Raw genomic sequence first — 13,151 nt, forward strand, 5'->3', positions numbered from 1 at the left:
TGTCAAGTGACCTGCTATTATAGGTCATTGACTTTTGTTGACTGATTTGGGATTGAAGAAAAAGAATACCCCCTAAACTTCGAATTATTCCAGAATAATTCGAAGTTGGGATTATTGTAGCAAAATTGATGAAAGTTGGGATTATTATTTCTAATTTTTCCTATTTATAATATAAAATGTGCATTAGCAACTGTGAAACTTACAATATTGCAATTAAAAAAAAAAATGGAATTACACTTTAAGCAATACTCCTTATAACGGGACTAACATAAAAACTGATACAATTTAAAGAGAAAAATATATTAAAAATAAAATATCAAGTATGAGCAAACATTAGGTTTTAGCAAAATGAAAATCTGGAATCGATCATACATCCACGAGCACAAAGTTGATCAAAACATTTTGAATAAATAAATTTCCACAATTACCTGTATTGCCACAACCAAGGAAACCGATAATGCAGGAGAAGGGGAGGCTTTGGTAGTTAATAATGAAAGTGCAATACAGAAGGGTACAGGAGGAAGGAAATACCAAGAACTAGAAGCCAAGAACCTTCTTCATGCTTCTTTCCTAGTAATCCTGTAATACAGATATACGGAAAGTTTAAGCAAATTTGAAATAAACACTGAACAAAGTTGGTGTGTTCTTCGGTCGCAAGTCTAACTGGACCATTTAAACTTTCAAACCACAATAAAAAACATAGATTTCAAATGACTTTAATTAAGTAGAGTATACGCCATGGTCAAAGGCTCAAAGCTACCTTAACCATCACCATAATAAAGATTTTGTTCCGTAACCTCTTCTAGTCCTATATCATAACCTCTTCTCCCTACAAGACATGCATCGTACCTCCCTCTGCCATCACCACCCAAAAACTTCATCTCAATAGACTTCATTTCTCGAGCTGATGCTAATGCTCAATTGTTAGCACCAAGCCTTTTCCCCATACTTATATTCATTATGCTCCCTGTCATCTTCAAGTCTTTTCTATCCACTTCCCCACCTTATACTAATATGGGAACTTTTAGTGCCGACTCCAGTATGTTTATGCTAGCTCTACTTTAAAAAGTGAAGTGATACATGGGATAACATAAACGAAGAAGATCAGCACTCACATCCCTTTTATAAAAGCATAATGAGCTGTTGCAGAAATGGCCATGAATGCAATGCTTACAATTGCCTTCATGAAACCACAATTTCCAAAAATTGGGGTGTGAAACAAAGTATAAGATATTTATGCATTTGAAAGCAGAGGATAGAATTCAAACAGCAAGTCAGCAAGAGTACATGTAAAGTTTCCAAAGGATCTGGCAGTGTCCAAATTATGAGGCAGTGATAGAGAGCTCAACAGCCATAATAATGTAAGAAATTGAAATCCTATTCTTCACTGCACTTCGTACCAGGAAATTTAACCTCAACCACCAGATGGCATGGACTCAAATTCCTCTAAGGTCATTGAGTCTTCTAAATAAGGCTATGTTACTTAACTGGCCAGCCTATGTCACATGAAACTATCTAATACACGGCACTGGGAAATTACACCCTAGTTCTGATGTAACAGATATACACAGTTCCAGTAACAAACTCATATAGCCTTATACACAAAGTAATTAACGGATGGATTGCTTTACAGTTACATGATTTCATTTATTAGGAAAATAAAAATAAAGTACATGCAACAAAACAGTTAATCCACCCTATTCATTTGTACAAAAGAAGTGGATGCAAATAAAATGTGAGACAATTTATAAAAAGCATTCAGATGGAAAGGTCACCTGAAGCAATAGATTCCCAAAGCAGTTGTGATTTCATTGATGACTGACGTTGCAAAGTGCAAGTACAGACAAGCTGGACCGGGCCAAAAAAGTCCATCAGGATAATGCAAAGCAACACCAAAACAGTAAGAGAATAATAGAATGCATCATGCATGTTCACCTTACTCCAAACGATATTTTTAGAAAATGGAGGAAAGCCAAAAATAACTTTGTATATGACTATTTCATAACTAACTTTAATTACATTTACTAAATTTATTCTATGAGCTGAGAAAATATATCCGCCATAATTTGAGTTAGGAAGACAAAGTTAATGTGAACACTCACGAACAATAAATAATAAGCTGATAGAAGTAATTTTAAAAGGGAAAGCAATCAGCTACATAAGAGTAAATTATTCATACCAGTAAAAGCACAATAACCGAGCAGCACTAAAGACTCGTCAACTAATGGAACTCTGTGAACATGTATAAATGAAAAAATTAGTAAGTTGAAGTCCTGAAAATTGAAAAGGCCAATAGGTAAATCTCCTACCCGTCATTTAGCCTAGCAGTCAAAGCGTTTGCAATTGCCAGAGGGAGATACAACAGAGACTGAAGCAAAGTAGTCAAAGAGTTAGTCAACTAAATGCAGAACAGAGATTTATTTAGAACAAAAGGACGAAAAAAAAAAAAAAAAGCTAAGTATACATTGCTATATTACTTCTTAGGAATAGCTTTCAATAGGGGTATTCAACAAGCAGAGACCCAATATTTTATCCATTTGGTCTGTCCAAAGGCTCCAATATAGGTTGACCAAAAGATACAAAGAGACTAAGAGAGTGGAAGTCTCTTATTACACAAGCCAATTTATTTTATTTAATTCAAGGCTTGATGTCCACATCTCAAGTCATGTTGAGTAGCTGTGGGGTAGTCAATCTATGCCTTAGCGGTTAAGTGGCCTTAGCCTCCTCCACCCATAATCATATTAAAAATAAAAAATAGAAAAAAAAATAAAAAAAAAAGTTGCCGACTTGCTAATACAACAGGTAGGAAAGGCCCCACTCTTATCTTCTCACAAGGAAGGTAGAAATTTTCAGTGAAGAAAAGCCATGTCTACATGGACATTATATTCTCTACTTAAACTCAAGCTTTCTAGATTACAGTCAGCAACCAGAACACGAATTAATAAATGAGTTAGCTAAATCATTTTCCTTGAATAAAATTATACATGAAAGTCAAGTTCATTTCTACCTATTATACATGAAAGTCAACTAAACAACTACTCACTCCATCCCTTAGTATTTTAAGATCAAATAAACCAGACTCAAAAAAGGCAACTCTCAAACAGAAGCATGTTCTTTAGAATAAAAAACAGGTTACAAGCCCTCTCACAGATCACTAAAAGATATAAATATCTATGGTAAGGTATCTGTCCCCGAGAGAATATATGTAAAAAGCAATTTCCAAAAGATAAAGTAGCCAAGGCTTGACTGCACCAGTTGACATATAAAATTATTAAAAGACGACCCAAAAATATATAATGCACATGTAAATGGAACATTGCAAAATAATAACTAATCATCAACTAGAATCCATACCATACACATACTAGTTTTGAGACCCTTTGGCTCATCACACAAATGAGACAAAATCATCCTTCCCTGCAAATAATACTATTGCGTCAGCAAATTTACAATAGAAAAAGTACTATGGTAAAACAAATACTACAGACATATAGTATAAGTAATATGCACAATAATCTAACTAATAGAATATTTCGGAAAGTTACCTCAAGGGGAAAAAAAAGGTTACCACATAAATGTTCACTTACCACAAGAAAACCAAATGCAAGTCCAGTTCCCACTACAACGAGATGGGGATAAGTGCCAATAAGATCAGATGGAGAGAGATAATCCCTGCAGAACCATCGATGTTGCTACATTAAAACAAAGGAAGAACCACCACAGTTGCTATAATTAAACAAGGGATCAAAGGACCAAAAGCAAGTGAAGGTCAGTGAGCTATACCACACAAGGACCCCAACCAAGAGCACCACGAATGGATAAAGCTGACATTAATATTATCAAAAATGAGTTCCGGATTGGAAATAAATAAATAAATAATCAAAGGATAAAAACAATATAAATAATGCTAAGCATAAAACAATTATTACCATAGCTAATGCTAGCAGCATACTTCCTTTTCTCAACTTAACTACATTATAGACATTCTGTATGCTGCACAAGTGCACAAGAAGCAAAATTAAGATGAGAACATTCCAGGCAACAAGGGGTTAAAAGGCGTGCTGATACAGAACTTGTTTGAGCACATCCATTCCAATGATTCAGTACAACACCAAATTAAAAAATAAAATAACTGCAGAAAGTATATACCTGTTTCTGTCAACAACATTATCGACATAAACTAACGCAAGCAGATATACAGAGAAAATTCAGATTAAATGTGTCCATGCATAGATAAATTCCTTATTTTAAGTTAAACCTGAACAAGAACCTCACATCCTATCCCGATTCAGCATGTAAATTAAGTCAATTAAATGTGCTACTAATCCATTGAAAAAGGAAATGATGTGCACATATATGATTGATATACATAGAAAAGAATACCCACTTGAATGCAACAGTCGGTATCACACCCGAAGCTATCATGAAGTACAACGCAACTTGGTATGTTGGGATCCCTAAAACAGAAAGCAAAGGAGGGTGTCAACATTCAAGGATGCATCTACCAAGAGTAAAATGATATAGAGTAATTAGCCTATTCAATAACCTAACACAGATACGCATCCATCTTAGACCAAAAAATCAAAGACCAAAAATGAGGGAGAAAAATAGATAAATTAATATGTCTAGTAATTTGGATAGAAGAAATATAGATAAGGCAAACCCGACTTTTACAGTATTAGGCAAGTCTCATGTAGATTATAACATGCATGGATCCATCTTAAAAAATGACAACATTGACCAGGACAAAGAACTACAAGTTTTACTCCATAACATAAGCATCACAGGTTATCCCAAAGCCCAAATATTCATTTTCTATGTAAATGGAAAGAAATAAAAACATCAAAAAAAGAAAAAAAAAAATAAAAAAATTCAATAATTACAACAAAACTACTGCTAGCAATTAGTAAATACAATAAACCTTTTATTCTAAGTTTCTAGCCATTCTAAAACTCTAATTTGGCTTACCATAAATGAAGACATTACAATTTTTGCCTAAAAAAAGATTAACATGATAGACTGAATAATAAGCAGCTGTCAATCAAAGGCTCCCTGTATATCTCTGTACTACAGTAAAAGACAAATGACATTCCACAGCCTACAGAATTCAGACACATTCAAAGTTCTTTATGATACAACCAAACTAAAAAAGGCAATGCACATCACAATCTTATACTTTCATGGTTCAAGTAATGTTCTTTAGTATATAAATCATCCTATATGGAAAGCAATTAGCTGTAGCACATAGGAAAAGTACAAAAGCATCTAGTCCAAAAGTATACCAAGATAACATGTACCACACAACAGATTGTATGTTTCAAATCATTTCAGGAAGTTGAGCAAATTAGGAAACACTATCGTAGGCCTATGGATTCTTATAAAACAGAATACAGGTCAATAGATGTTTAGGTTGGATGATTTATCAACCCTTAGCATGCCAACAATTCATAAATACTTCAAGGAGTACCAGCTAGTGAAGCATATATGAATAATTTACAAATATAAAACAAAAAAATGATAACTATAGATTTATATTATAATAAAAATAAATAATCACATAAACACACTATATGTGTTCACAAGGGCCACAAATCCATAAAATACACATTCCGTTGTGATATATCCATTTTATATAGTAATTTACCCCCGTCCCTTGGTCATAATTAGTAGTGTTTTTGGCTCTTTAGAGCCACTTTTATTACTAATTGGTGTTTTCTAGTGTTTTCGTAGATTTGGTTGATTTTTGTAGGGATTTGCACTTTTAGAGCATTTTCCCGAGATATTATGGAGTTTCTATTGGAGAAGCACGACCATCCTTCATAGCCCAGGGCCGGTTAGAGCCATCGAACCGGTGATTAAGGGCTCGGTATATGTGATACCGGGGCATTTGGACCGAGTATTCAAGACCGGAAGAGGAAATCCGGATTGGCCCGAAGAATTGGAGCCCAATTGAGGTCCAAGGAATAGCCCAAGAGTGCCGCCCGACCATTAGAGGTCCCGCCCGAAGGCGCGCCCGGCCGGGTGCGAGAGACGCACCTGGAAGTAAAAAGACAGGCCCGATCGGGCGGTGCCTCGCCCTATCGGGCGCGTGTCATTATTAGGAGGTTTAATCATCGTTTAAGTTTGTTTTATTTTAGGATTCTTGCTTGATATAAATACTTTTCCGTTAAGCGAGTTTAGGATCTTCTCTTTTACTCTTTCTTAATTCTTCTTTTAGATTTTCTCTCTCTACTTAGCTTTTAGATTAGTTTCTCTCTCTAATACTTTGTTCTTAACTTTACTCTTAATTCTTTGGTAACGATTTCTTCTACTTTAATCTCAGTTATTTATTTTAATTCTTTCATCATGTCTTATTTGATTGCTTTGATTAGTTTAGATTTAATTATGTGTGAGTAGTTTCTTTTCTAGGGTTTGTGGGGATCCATAAATAATATGAAGAGGTGATTTATTGTTGTTAATTATCAATGCTAGATTAATTTCCTATTGATTGATTTAATGCTCTGTGACTAGATTAGGCCTGATCTTTTATGCATGAGTTTGACAATATTGATTCAAGATTCGAGAGATGAGAATTGATGTTTAGGTCTAGTTTCAATAGGAAGGTTAATTTATAAATGGTTAAGTCGAGATTCGAGAGAGGAGATTTAATACCGGTAGATTAATTTTGTGACTGTAATACGTAGCGAAAGCCCTTTATGATCTGATTAATCGATGCATTGATGTTTGATTATTATGCAAACCCTGGAATGTTATTTATTGGTGAACCTATGCTCTAGGCCTTTTATTCATTGATTTCCTCTATTCTTATTCTTCCCTACTTTTACTCTTATAGCTTAGTTATCCTTTGATTATAATATATTGGTTACTTTATAATTTAGATTGCTTTAATTAATTAGGAATAGAAAGACCAGTTTCCCTGTGGATTCGACCCTACTTCCTATCTACTTTAGTTAGAGAATTTAGGAATTACTTTTGACTAGGTGATACGACTTTAGCCAGTCACGTTGTTAGTGTCATTTTAATTCTGTTGAGTTATCCTGTAACTATTGGTCCCGTTAATAAAATTAAAGAGTAACTTATGCATGATGCCGCAACAGATATTGTGCACCTGGTATCAATGCGACATAGCACGGACAACAAGTTAAGGATACATAAACCTAATCTTTATAATATGCAACAGAACAAAATTTAGTTATTTATCAAACACGACTTTGGAATGTACTCAAGTTCTTTGCTACATTACCACTAAAAAATGGCACCCAGCTCAAGAAGGGTATTGATGCTCCGAACTGTTGAGCCCACCATTCAGCACCTAATAAGCAGCAAAAGTTTAAAAAAAATTACTTACAGTGAAACATACATTTTCACATGCATGCATCAACAAAACCCTGTTGTAAACAATACAACCAATGCCACTATCTCAGACAATAAACACCTTACCACCCAGGTTCCAACAGTCCCACCAATAATACATAATACATCTATGCATGGATAACCAGTGGTTTTCCTCAGGGTTCAACATACTCGTAGAAAATTACAAATGCAAAAACATAAAAAGATCAAAACTTAAGATTCTGCCAGCAGTATTCACCTTTAGCAACCCCAATATCAGAGAAATAAAATATAGAGATATGTTCTAAAGCTGAGCATTGTAATTGTCCAATGCAGCCAATTAGAGATATACATCACAAAGTGCCATAAATTAAATACACGAATACTCGGTAAGTTGGTTGAATCAGATTGTATCTAACTAATGACCAGTCAATCACAAAATAAAATTCCTAAACAGCCAGTGCCAACATAAGTTTCTTTTTTCAATAAAAGCACAAGAACATGAGGTGCCAATCAACTAAACACTACAGTGATATCTAATGCATGTGAATTGCATAAAAATGCAATGAGTGCTGCTGTAACTCTCAAGTTTTGCAGCGGCTTACCTACAAAAGTTGTGAAGAAGTGACACAAGTAGATCAGCATAAGACCTTCCGTAGGTCCATTGATTACAGGAAGTATTAGCGTATTGGTGAAGTAGCTGAGCATCACAACCAAAAAAAGAGGGGGCCAGTCAAGTTGCAAATCAGAAGGAAGAAAAAAGAAGAATTGAAGATTTAGCAAACAGAAAAATATAAATGTCATCAAGATGGGTTGAGGTCCAATACACAACAATACTCGTAAAAATTTACAAATATTGTAGAAATATTATTTCAAATAGTAAATGAAAGATATCAAATTCATTTTTCTATAATAAAATTTAATTTATTTGTCTACATAATTGCCAAAAATGGTGGTGCAGGTCATGGTGATGAATAATAATAAGGAAAATATAGGAACTCTTCAAAAGGTAGTAATGTAATTCTAACAAGGTAAAACACACTTTTCTTTTGGCTCACTTTTTTGGGTATTAGCTATAGTAATGTGATTGAGATATCAGCATAGAGCACTATCTGATGAGACTAAAGAAAGTGCACTATTACAAAACACACATAACTCTTTCAATGATTTGCCATTAACAAAATGAAAAAATTGCAACATGTACCTACATAGGCTATCAAGACTACACAACTAACTCAGTTGATTCGGGTAATAGAGTAGCAAATTTTAGACCACATACTGTTCCCATGTTGCACCATAAAATGGAATAGCTGCAATTACCCAAAACCAGAAAGTCGCTCTTCCGCACATAGCAGTACTCCCAAAAGCAAGAGCTTCAAACTGAGAGGAAAAATTTGGTTTAAGGCCATCTGTTTTAAGAATAAAACATTACTGAAAGGGAACACACTTACAGCACAAGCGAGAGCATCACATCCTGCAATGAAAAATAAACATGTCAAAGGTACATCACACAAGTTTTAAACATTTGTAACAAATGAGAGATAAACTGACAACAACAATAAAAGTAAGCCAAAGGGGAAGAAAAAAAAAGCTTAAAAACCTACCATGGTCAAAAAGCTCGCCCAACGGACTTGATGAATTGGTACGTCTTGCTTGCTTTCCGTCTACAGCATCAAAGGTCTAGAGTGTAATCGAAAAAGAGGAGAGAAAGTAAGAAATTTGATGGCAAGTGCAATAAACATCAAATAACGAGTGAATTTTGTGCGTATCTAAAAACAAAGCATCTAAATATAGTACATTTACTATCATACTACTCCCTCCATCCCTTATTTGTTTTTCTAAACAGTGCTACTACACATAGGAAAAGTTTATGCTGACAAGCAAAAATCCTAAGTTTGTGCATTGGCTTATACATAAGAGTTGTGAAAATCACCAAATAAAAATAATTGTAGCTGATTAGAAGTTAAAATCATAGATGTGATAACACAATGTGTGCCAACAAGCATCACTATGCTCTATTTGATGTTAGACTAAAGTACTAAACAGTACTGTATGAAAGGGCATTGGGTTTTAGGGTTGAAGGAACAAAAATTAGGGTTTTGATTTTTCAGATTGGGGGAATAAAGATAGAAGAGAGAGCACCTGATAAAATCAACTTAACAAAACTGAAGTAACAAGATAACTGAATATTTTTTACTTAACAAATAGAAAAAGGTTATGATGTCACCCGCAGGGAAAACTAACCTGGTACAAAAAGAGCAGTAATCCATGCATGAAATGAACCCATCTAGGTGGTGGTGAATCCAGACGAGGTGAGTATAGCTGAAAATGAAGACATTTTTGTGATTCATTAGCAAGCAACATAACAGATTCATAATCACTAAACAATTTCAACCATCTCTAAGAATAACATGAGCACTTCATACTACACCAATCATAATGTAACCAATTCTAGAGCAAAATATTTCATAAATGAGCTAAACTTGATACTATCACTTATTAGAGAAGTTTTCATGCTCTCACACACTTTCATAACTAGCAAAGTCGATTGTAAAACTAATATGAGTAATCAGCCATTTAATCAGTCCACTAGTATGAAATAAACTTCAACTGTTTAAACTTAAAAATACTCTCAATCAAAATGCTACATAAATTACACACAAGGAAGAAAAATCTGACATAGGGCTACCAAACCATCAAGATTAAGACTGAACCAAAGAGAAATTTCATTCACTTACATATCCAAGTAATGCAGAAGTCATTAAGAACATGAATCCAGTAAGTGTTATCTGCACCAAAAATAGGTTGCCATTTACAAACCACAAACAATCAAGTTGATAAAGCAGAATTAGTAAGAAAGTGCAGAAAGATTAAGAGAATGAGAAATTAAAAAAGCAATTGAGTGATAATTACCATATTTGGGCTGAGAAGCATCCACATATGGAAAAGATGCACAAATAAAGGTAGACGATTAGTAAATAAGTATACAAGCTTATAAAAAAGAATTAGAATACTGTAGATTCAAGAAACCAACAAATGCACCTTAACTTATGCAAAACAAACATATGCTTGCGCTAAAAGTCGAAAACCAATGCCATATGAATTTTATACTTTTGAGATAACGATGAACTAAAGTTCAAGACACAAAGAAATGCAATATCAGATTTACCCACACTATTAAAGGTGGCTTCAACCAAATGAACCAATCAAAACAAGCATGTGCCTATTTCCTACCCACAGTACAGTTCATAACTTCCTGAATCCGGCAACGGCTCAATACATTCAATAAGCTAGTTCTAAAAAAAGGTGCAACTCCTTGAGATGGCTCCAAATGATACACGGTGATATTATAACTATAAGAGGGTGACAAAATTAGTAGTATATTTTCCTCCATTAATTGAGATTTTCCTAATTTCAATCACACTAATCACTATTAAGAAGCACAATTTATTTTCCTGTTTTGTATCAACATAGAAATCAATCTCAACTTTCAAATTAAATCAAGAAAATATCCAACTTCGAGGGCAAATCTACTCAACTATAGTATAATCGAAGCAAAAGAAACTAAAAAGGTAAAAATAAGGATGAGAGGATACTTACGGCATCCAAAGAGGGAAAATATGCACAAATCGAGTCCAGAATGGTTGTAAAATGTATTTGGCTGTGTATGAGTGATCCTCACCACTATATTTGTATCTATGTAGCGCAGCAATACCATGAGCCCCTATATACCCCATCTTCTCTCTTTCAAATTATTAGTACTTCCAAAAGTCCAGATAGTTCAATACAGCACAAGGCACAAGCAACCTACACAACACATCAAACCTACAAATCAGTGACCAGCTCTGCAAACCATCCGATTCACATAAAGGTAATGACAAGAGAGAGAACTTATTAAATATCAAATTGCCGGACAATTTAAGATATCGGATAAAACTGCCCCCTTAAACCTCTTTATACGGCACCCATTTTCTTTTTAAATTGTTTTGAGTAAAAAGACTCCATCCAAATACGCATAAATCAATCAATCTCTTTAAGTTTAGCTTTTAGTTTGTGTCAACTAAAGCTTAATTTTTTTTATGAAAATATATAAAGTTTCTTTTCATTGATCCGCTGAGTAGTTGGAACAATGTAGTTAAGCTCAAGTTCGATGAAGTTCCCGATCAATGGTCACAACTCTCACTTAAAAACTTACTTTTCTAAATGCAAACATGAAGTACATGGTTTAGCACATGACATCAGGATATCATGGCAGAGGTATTGTACCAAACTACTATCAACAGAAATAATGCGATGTATAAAATGCCTTCCCTCTACCCGGCGAAGCTCCTAAATACCAATAAACTGAAATGATATAACTGCCATTTGCCAAGGTAAAGCATGATATGTAGGCATATTAACCTTAATATCTCCTAGCTACAAATTAAGTTCAAAAGTTCAACAATTATCAGAATTCAGATAAACAAGTCTCTTCTTATAATCAATTCGATCATCGATCAAACGAAACTACAGCACGGCTGCCTTAAGACTTAAGGTATAAAGATTGACACCTTAGCCAAAATTTCCATATTTTCTCAAAGTAACTTCATATAGTATATACACAAATTCATAAATAAACCCAAAATTTCAACAAATTAACGACAATTTCACTAATTTGATGCCAAATAAAATCAAACTATAAATTCATCACAACACTAAGCATCAAATAAAATAAAAATTAGATTAAATTTCACAAATTCAAACTCAAATTAAACTCACTTTTCCACAAACAACAATAATTCGAGGAATACGAATAAAACTGTAACAAAACATTAACATAATGAGTTAAATTTTGGAATAAATTACCTTAAATTGGAGACTATAGTACGTTGAATGTAATCAATTAATGTGAAATGAGTGAAGAAGTTACTAGAAAATTAAGGAGTAAGATACGATCGATTGAAAACGAAGAGAGAAAATGATGAGTAAGCTGGAGAGAAGTTAAGTCACCGGAATTTATAAACGACGCCGTAAAATCCGCCGGAAACCACCGTTGGCGGTGGTAGTTTGAAGAGAGAGAGAGTGTGAGTGTTCGTTGTCTGGTCCGTGCATGCGCGTATTTGGGATATGACGACAGACTGAGGGAGACAAGGAGTGAATGTGTTTTTTTTTTTGTTGTTTTTTTTAGGGGTTTAAATTGAATCCCTAAAACAGTTTGAGAGAGATCAAATTAATTCATCATAAAATTTGATCATTGTGATAGAGAAAGGAGTTACCTACATGTAATTGTAGATTAATGGATTGAACTAAGGTGGAATAACGAAAATGATTCTTGGACAAAAGTAATAGCATTTGGGCAGTTTTGTTGCTAAATTCACTATTCAAGAGTTTTTAATCTTTAAACATTGTTTTTTAAGTATTTTTTTAAAAATAAGTGTTGATGGACAATTCCAAGGAAAAGAAATACCTCAAATATAGAAATTAAAGTCTTTATTTGCAAATTTTGCTAGTGTAGATGTGTAATGCGAAATAGAGTTAAAGTGTCTATCATTTATTAACTTTTTCGTTTTTTTTTTTTTTTTTTTTTTTTTTTTTTTTTTTTTTTTTTTTATGTTATAGGACAAATTATTAAAGTGTTATTAACTTATCATGACCATATAACAATCACTCGTACATGCATTATATTCGAGGATGGTTATAACTTTTACACTCCAATACAATCTTCCCATGATTCTTGAATACAAAAAATATACAAATGCAATCAAACAATTGACTCTTATTTAGAAGGGAAAAAAACACATAATTGACTCATTGTTACTTAGTCATCATAGTATTCACAT

At 33.7% G+C, this 13,151-nt stretch overlaps 1 protein-coding gene across 1 annotated transcript; it reads right to left on the bottom strand.

The window, feature by feature from the left end:
• Positions 1-237: 237 nt before the first annotated feature.
• LOC145639337 (choline/ethanolaminephosphotransferase 1-like) lies at positions 238-12,458 on the bottom strand. The gene is made up of 20 exons (XM_081690559.1): positions 12,322-12,458; positions 10,933-11,139; positions 10,246-10,255; positions 10,071-10,121; positions 9,577-9,654; positions 8,937-9,012; positions 8,784-8,806; positions 8,612-8,712; positions 7,938-8,032; positions 7,244-7,312; positions 4,388-4,457; positions 3,930-3,993; positions 3,784-3,824; positions 3,588-3,672; positions 3,355-3,417; positions 2,310-2,368; positions 2,180-2,232; positions 1,776-1,848; positions 532-579; positions 238-428 (listed from the first exon to the last, which is right to left on the bottom strand). The coding sequence occupies exons 2-19, from the start codon at positions 11,067-11,069 to the stop codon at positions 558-560; spliced, it is 1,170 nt and encodes a 389-aa protein (XP_081546685.1). The 5' UTR covers positions 11,070-11,139; positions 12,322-12,458; the 3' UTR covers positions 238-428; positions 532-557.
• Between the last annotated feature and the right edge of the window lie 693 nt (positions 12,459-13,151).

Source organism: Chenopodium album, chromosome 7, assembly GCF_948465745.1.
Source record: "Chenopodium album chromosome 7, dcCheAlbu1.1, whole genome shotgun sequence".
In the NCBI taxonomy this organism is placed as follows: domain Eukaryota; kingdom Viridiplantae; phylum Streptophyta; class Magnoliopsida; order Caryophyllales; family Amaranthaceae; genus Chenopodium; species Chenopodium album.